Raw genomic sequence first — 7,652 nt, forward strand, 5'->3', positions numbered from 1 at the left:
GCACTGGCCAAGTCGTCTGACTAAATGAGCAGCATCGTTCAGCCGCTCTAAATAATTTAATTTGTTTCATAGTTTACTCGGTACTCGTTAAACTCAAATCAAATTTGATTCGTAAAAAAAAAAATTTTGTATATGAAAACAAATATCCGCTCAATTAGTAAATGATATATATCCGACAAAACTCGATTCGACTCAATTAAGACTCGTTAAGGCCCACTTGTTTATGTCCGAGTCGACTCATTAGCTTTATTCGATTAAAACTCATTCATATATTGATAAATATATATACACCTATATATATAGACATAAGTATTTAGATTATATATTATATATTTAATTATAATATGTAATTAAGCTAATAATATAAGCATAGCAATTTTTATAATTAAATATGTAATATGTAACCTAATTACTTATGTCTTTATATATATATATATATATATTTAAATCTGCATTGTGTTCATTTCTCAATTGTTGTCATTACAAAGTTTATCCATTACAACCAAATGGTAAACACAATCAGGGACTTCCTCTAGCCAACAATGTTCCCCATCCATCTGCAATGCCAACCTCGCTTGATGATGAGCCACCACATTGTCTTCCCTTCGAGCAAACTCAATTTTCCATCTCCTATTGTTACTCCACTTCTGTTTTATGTCTTCTATGAGCTAGCCCCTCCAAGATTCATCATCTCTTTCAATTCTGACAGCATCTATAACCTCCTTTGCATCTCCCTCAATGACCACCTCATGGATTCCAATTTCTGAGCACAATCATCATTGTCCTCCATAAGGCATTAGCTTCTACTATATAGGGAGAATTCACATATCTTCTAGTTGCACATAAGGAAGCAATAACATCTCCTCTGTAGTCTCTTATTACAATCTTCATCCCCATGCTTTGTTGTTCCACATCCAGAGCACCATCAAAGTTTGCTTTATACTAGCTTGCCTCTGGTTTAGTCCATTTGCCACCCATTCCCCTCTCTTCCTTCTTTTGAATTGCTCTTCCTTTCTTCTGCATAGCATCATAAAAGTCTTCCAATCCATTCACAACAACCTATAAAACTCTACTTGGACTTTCAAATATACAAAATTATTCCTTCTATACCATATGTACTTCATTATAGCCACTACTCTTCCTATACATTCAGTTTGTATATTTGTATCTAAGTCCTTCCACAACTGTACAAAGCTGCTACCACAAACAAGCCACTAATGGACATGACTATTTCTTTCTCCCCACACATCCCTTGCAACTGGACAGCTCCAAAGAGCATGCATAATTGTTTCATCATCAGTTTGGCATATTGGACACTTTGAAATTTCCAACACTCTTTTATGGTATAACAACAACCTTGTAGGCAAAATATTATTCACAGCTTTCCATAGAAAATGTTTAGCAGTAATAGAGATATCAAGCCTCCATATGTTCCTCCACATATCATCCCCTTTATTCTGCTCAGAAGGACCACACTCCCCCCTCTACTACTTCTGTTTTTCCATGTAGTAGGCACTCTTAACAGTGAAGACACCCTTCTTTAAATTGTTCCATATTAGCTTATCTGCCACCCCATTCTGACTAACTAGTATTGCATACATCACCTTAGCCTCCTCTTCACTGAAAACAACCCCAACCACATTTTCCTTCCATACCCCCTTTTGCTCATCAATCAACTCACAAACTTTTGCATCCTTTTGTGTAATTCTTACAGGTGACTGTACACAATGGGTAGTGGGAGTAGGCAACCATTTCTGGCCCCAGATACATGTTGTTCTCCCATCCCCAATCCTCCATATCAAATCTTCCTTCACTATTCTTAAATTCGACCAGATGCTTTTCCAAATTAGTGAAGGTGAATTTCCCAATGGTGCCTCCAGCAGCTGCAGGTTTTTAAGATATTTATCTTTAAAGACCTTGGCTAGCAATGAATGAGGCTCCTTTAGTAGTCTCCATCCCTGCTTTGCTAACATGGCATTGTTGAAGCACTCCAAGTCTCTGAACCCCAAACCCCCTTCAGCCTTTGCTAACTCGAGACTCCTCCACTGCTTCCAATGAATTCCTTTCTCTTTTTTATAACTGGCCCACCAGAACCTAGCCATAAGTGCCTCAATCTCCTTGCATAGCTTCTTAGGCAACTGAAAAACATTCATTGTATACGTGGGGATTGCTTGCAACACAGCTTTGATAAGTACTTCCTTGCCTGCTCTAGAAAAAAAGCTATTTTTCCAGTTTTGTATCTTCAACCAAACTCTCTCCTTAATACTTCGAAAAACATTATACCTTAATCTGCCAACTACTGTTGAAAGCCCCAAATTCTTCTCATAACTGTCACAAACCACTGCCCCAGTCTCTTGAAATATTCTCCCTCTCATATCAGTAGGGGTATTGGCACCATAGAATATAGAGGTTTTATCCTTGTTGAGTGTTTGCCCTGAGGCTTTTTCATACACTTCCAACAATGAATAAACTACTCTCCATTCTTCTTTAAAGCTCTCCAAAAAAGTACAGAGTCGTCAGCAAAAAGTAAATGGTTGAGTCTCAATCCTCCCTTACTCATTGTTGTTCCCTTTATATCTCTTTGCCTTTTAGACTTTAGCAACAATTGACTCAACCCTTCAGCACATATAATGAATAGGTAAGGGGATAATGGATCCTCTTGCCTTATTCCCCTTGTTGGTTAAATTATTCTTCCAATATTGCCATTCACTAGTACTGAATAACTGACAGAGTATACACAAGACATGATAAGCTGTGTTATTTTATCACCAAATCCCAATTTTTTCAGCAGCTTCCAATAAGGTCATTCTACCCTATCATAGGCCTTTGACATGTCCAGCTTTACTACCATAGTCCCCACTCTCCCCCTTTGTTTAGTACTCATGGAATGAAGCATCTCATATGCTATCATTATGTTATTAGTTATAAGCCTTCCAGGTATAAAAGCACTTTGGTTAGGTGCAATTATAAATTGAAGTACTTTCTTCAACCTGTTTGCCACAACCTTAGGGATAAGCTTATATAGGACATTACATAGGCTTATTGGCCTATATTCCTTGACTGAAACAAGAGCTTTTATCTTTGGAATGAGGGAAATAAGTGTGTGACTTAATCCTTGACTCATTTCACCACCATTTAGCACACTTAAAACAGCTCTGCATGTGTCTTCCCCAACTACATTCCAATGGCCTTTATAGAAACCTGCCCCAAATCCATCTAGGTCAGGTAACTTAAAAGCTGACATTTGTCTGAGAGCCTCACCCACCTCAACAGCAGTGAACTCCCTCTCCATTTTCTCACTCAAACCTACAGTGACCCTTCCTTCAACACACTGCACAAAAATTTCTATCTCTTCAGCAATAGGATTCGAAGTTAAGAAAACTACCTTGAAGTAAGAACTAAAAGCATCTTCTAATCCCCTCTCCCTCTGCACTAGCCTTCCTTGTGAATCCCTGATGGATTTGATGGTATTCCTTTGTCTTCTCTGGTTAGCACATGCACGAAAGAATCTTGTGTTTCTATCACCATGTGCCAACCAATGCTTTTTTGCCTTCTCCTTCCACCTTCAATCCTCTTGCTCAAGCAGAATATTCAACTCCCTCTTAACTTTCTTCACTTCTCCCACACTCTCTAGACCCTCCTTCTCCTCAAGTACTTTTAATTTTTCTGTCAAGTCTCTGATTGCCCATTCTCTATTAAGAATAGAGTTTATTCTCCATCTGCTTAGAGACCTCCTGCATCCCACAAGCAACTGGTTCATTTTAAGCAGAGGCGCATTAAAACCAGAAATCTTTTCCTTCTAGGCCTCCACAATTTTTCCACACTCCTCCATTCGCTAACTCATCTCATATTTAAAATTTCTTCTTCTCTTCCAGTTATCCCCCTTCTCACTTATAGTAAGCATCAATGGTTTATGATAAAAAAACACATGTCTAAAGAGTCTCCACTCTTAGTTCTTGAAACTGAGAGGCCCACTCATAGTTTGCTACTGCTCTATCCAACCTCTCTTTTACATAGGTACCATCCGCATGGCCATTATTCCATGTGAATTTACTTCCTATCCACCTCAGATTTGACAGTCTAGCTCTTTCTAATGACCTTCTAAAGCCCTCCATCTGCCCCTCACTTTTATCTCTGCCACCCACCTTCTTATCCTTTGCCACCAGCTCATTGAAATCACCAATGTCACACCATCCCACCTCAGCTGGCGGTTTTAGTGTCAATAACAAATCCCATGATCTACCTCTTTTACTAGCTTCTGGATTTCCATAGAAGCCAGTCAACAAGCAATCATCATTATGCCCCTCCTTTTTAATCCACACATTAACATGCCATTGTGAATAGTTCATGAGTTCCACTTCCTCCTCATTCTTCCATAACGTCATTAGACCACCCCTCATTCCCTTTGGCTCAACCACAATACATCCCTCCATGCCAAGTTTCATCTTTATTCTTTCAGCTTTCTTCATTTTCAACTTTGTCTCCATTAAGAAGACTATGTTAGGTTTCTTTTCCTTAGCTAACAAGGAAAGATCCTAAACTGTTCGGGGGTTCCCAAGCCCCCGACAGTTCCAACTAATAGTTTTCATTGAACTTGGTGGGGCTACTTAAGAGCGATCGCCAATATATTAGCAACAAAATTTTCTGCCTCTTCACTCCCTTCCACCCCCTTCTGCCTCTTTTTCCCTTCACTCACCCCCTCCTCCTCACCACACTCTCTATCACTTCTTTTTCTTTGATTCAAATATTAGTGATCATACATTTCCCTCTTGCTCTTCTCTTCCATCTACTACTTGGAGTATTTAGCTTCATTTTTGCAGAGTTCCCCCCCTTAGCATCTTCCCTCATCCCCTTATTGCTTGCTTGTTCAAATACAATTGCCAAAGCTATAATAGCTTCTACATCCCCCTCTCCTGCATTGACAACCATCAAACCTTTCTCCCCTTCCTCTCCACCAGACTCCACCTCATCTCCCTATTTAATGACAGCAGCATCAACCTCCACATCAGGAACAAATCTAACACCCTTCCCCATACACTCCTCCTTACTTTTAACATCTTCTTTTACCATTCCACTCCCTCTTTCTTCCCGTACCTCCTCAACCTTACTACTTCCTTCTTCCTGCTCCTTCCTTTCATAAAACTTATTTTCCTTTTCCTCTTTGCCTCCCCTAGGCCCCGAGACATAAGCTCTCATTCTCATTACATTCTTAGCCCTCAGCCATGCCCCGAATTGTGAATTTAGTCCTTCCTTCACGTCACTTATATTCCCTTCCACCATACAACCCTTTTCACCATGAATTATCCATCCACACTGAAAACACATGCGAGGGAGCATCTCATACTTAAGATTCACCCATAGACTACACTCTTCCACCATAATTGTCCTGCCCCTTGCTATTGCCTTCCTCACATTGATCTCAGTTTTCACTCTCAGGAACTGTCCCCATCCCACACCATCATCTGGAACTTCCACTTCCATCACCACTCCTAGAGACTTACCAATTTGAACTCATACTCTCTCGTCATGTAAGCCAAACGGTAAATTGTGGATCTGGACCCATAACACTCCCTTCTCAAACTTCCAATTTTGTGGTTGGGAATAGCCATCGAACACTTGGAGGATGATAAGATGATTATCAAAAAGCCATGGTTTTCCATCTAGAACTCACATCCTATCAGCATGATTCTTGAAAGTGATAATGAAGATATTGCTCCCTATTGTTTGAAAGCTTGTCGGAGAGCTAATTCTCCAGATCTTCCCCATCGTCTTCTCAATTATCTCTTTCTCAATTTGTCGATCCATACATAGCTTCCCGATCAAACTCCTATCTCCCTTCTTCTTCGCCACCTCCACAGAATCTCCCGTCAACTTAATTCCCACTCTCTCCTCCTCCGTCAGCTTTAGGTTACCACATAATGCCTCTAAAACCTCTATACTTCCTCTAGAACCCCTTGCAACTTGCCTCTCCAATCAGTTCAAGAATTCTCTTCCACCTCTATTTTCACGGGAAAGCAGAGAGGAGACTAGCTCCAAGGTAAATAGACTTTCGTATGTCTATATATTGAATATATTTTATAGTTATATTTTATAATTTGTACAATAATTAGTCGATAAGATTTAATAGTTTCATATATTTGTACGTGAGAACCATATATGAAATAAATATATACTATCATATTATGTGTATGTATTAATAATTTCTGTAGGCATATAATATATTATTATTATGGATATATATCAATTAGATAGATATTAAGTACTTATCAATTTTTAAAATCTTATAATTCAATAGAAGTTCTACTTGTTAGTTGTACAAATTCAATATTAGATTTTTTTATTTTTTATCTATTAATTTATTATTTATTAAATCTTATTCAAGAAATAAACAATTCGAGCCGAGCTCGAGCTTATTTTTGGAACGAGCTTAAGCTCGAGTTCGAGTTAGAAATTTTACTTATCAAGTCAAGCTTGAATAAAAAATAAATAAAAATCTTGAGTTCGGACTCGAACTCGAGTATTTTGAGTTGAACTGAGCTCGACAAGCCAAAAATCGGCTCGATTATAGCCTAGCCCTACTTCGCTCAAATGTTTTGGTTTTCTTTTGTCTTGGCTTTAGCCTTTGTTTGGTGTATCAAATCTTTTTTAAAATTTTTAAACATTTCTTGTAACTTTATTAATAAATATTATTTAAACACAAAAAAATATTATTTTAAATTTTTATCTAATTATTACTCAAACACAAAAATCAATATAACTTTTATAAATTTCAAAATAAAAAATAATCTTTAAAAATTATTTTCAAAACTTTTCAACTTTCTCTATTCACATTCAAAAACTCCAATACAATACTTATTTTAAAAAATATTCTTGAATTATTTAAATTTTATCTATCCACTTTCACAACCCCAATATAGTACTTATTTTAAAAAAAGTTTTTTATTCAAACTCTTCTCTCTCCTTTCCTAAAACTTAATCTCAAAAAAATTTTCAAAATTCTCAAATATTTCCAAACATTTTTATAATCAAACATGGACAATTAGCCTTGGCTCAAGATGGAAAATTTCATGTTGATGCATTCTTGCCGTCTTTGACAAATGAAAGATACCTTAAAAGTAAGGAAAGAAAAAAAAATTAGAAAATATTATGGTGATTCAAACTAAGGCAACATTGTAAGTATAGGTGACCTACGCTTATGTGTGTTTTGGAGTAACATAAGATTTGGGTTTCGGGCGAGGAAGGAGTTAGATGAGGGAAAGCGAGGAAAGAGTTAGGCAAGTAAGTGCAAGGAAAGGGTTAGGTGATAAAAGATTTGAGTAGAGTGGCAAAAGTATTAGGCGAGCAAGATATTATATAAGCAATGAGCTAGGCGAGAAAAGAGTAATGACCAAGGAATGTAAATACCCCAATATTCCATGCATGAAGCATGTTATGTATAACATATGATGACTGAGAATGCTTATATCACTACCTAAATGTTATAGGTTATAAGCTAGGAAACATGCACTGTTAGCATAACTTATGCAAGGACAAAGGTAAGTAACGCTGATCATGTTCTTTTACACATCGCTTTATGGGAAATTGTAAAGTTTCTTTTACAAATGTATATATGTAGTAAAGTCTTACAAATAAATATATATATACATATATAT

General features: G+C 37.2%; 1 protein-coding gene across 1 annotated transcript; it reads right to left on the reverse strand.

Moving 5' to 3' along the window:
• Positions 1-1,487: 1,487 nt before the first annotated feature.
• On the reverse strand, positions 1,488-3,760 carry LOC108997257. The gene is made up of 3 exons (XM_018973446.1): positions 3,608-3,760; positions 2,991-3,484; positions 1,488-2,493 (listed from the first exon to the last, which is right to left on the reverse strand). Exons 1-3 carry the CDS (start codon positions 3,758-3,760, stop codon positions 1,488-1,490), a joined length of 1,653 nt encoding a protein of 550 aa, XP_018828991.1.
• Between the last annotated feature and the right edge of the window lie 3,892 nt (positions 3,761-7,652).

Source organism: Juglans regia, chromosome 11, assembly GCF_001411555.2.
Source record: "Juglans regia cultivar Chandler chromosome 11, Walnut 2.0, whole genome shotgun sequence".
Lineage (NCBI taxonomy): Eukaryota > Viridiplantae > Streptophyta > Magnoliopsida > Fagales > Juglandaceae > Juglans > Juglans regia.

Bases quoted from the DNA above. Each gene is read 5' to 3' on its own strand.
- LOC108997257 (XM_018973446.1), bottom strand. From the start codon at position 3,760: ATGAACCAGTTGCTTGTGGGATGCAGGAGGTCTCTAAGCAGATGGAGA. The intron at 3,485-3,607 runs GTTAAGAGGGAG...TGTGCTAACCAG, and splicing joins GTGTGGGAGAAGTGAAGAAA to AGAAGACAAAGGAATACCAT. The intron at 2,494-2,990 runs GTTGAAGAAAGT...TTTTTTGGAGAG, and splicing joins CCTAAGGTTGTGGCAAACAG to CTTTAAAGAAGAATGGAGAG.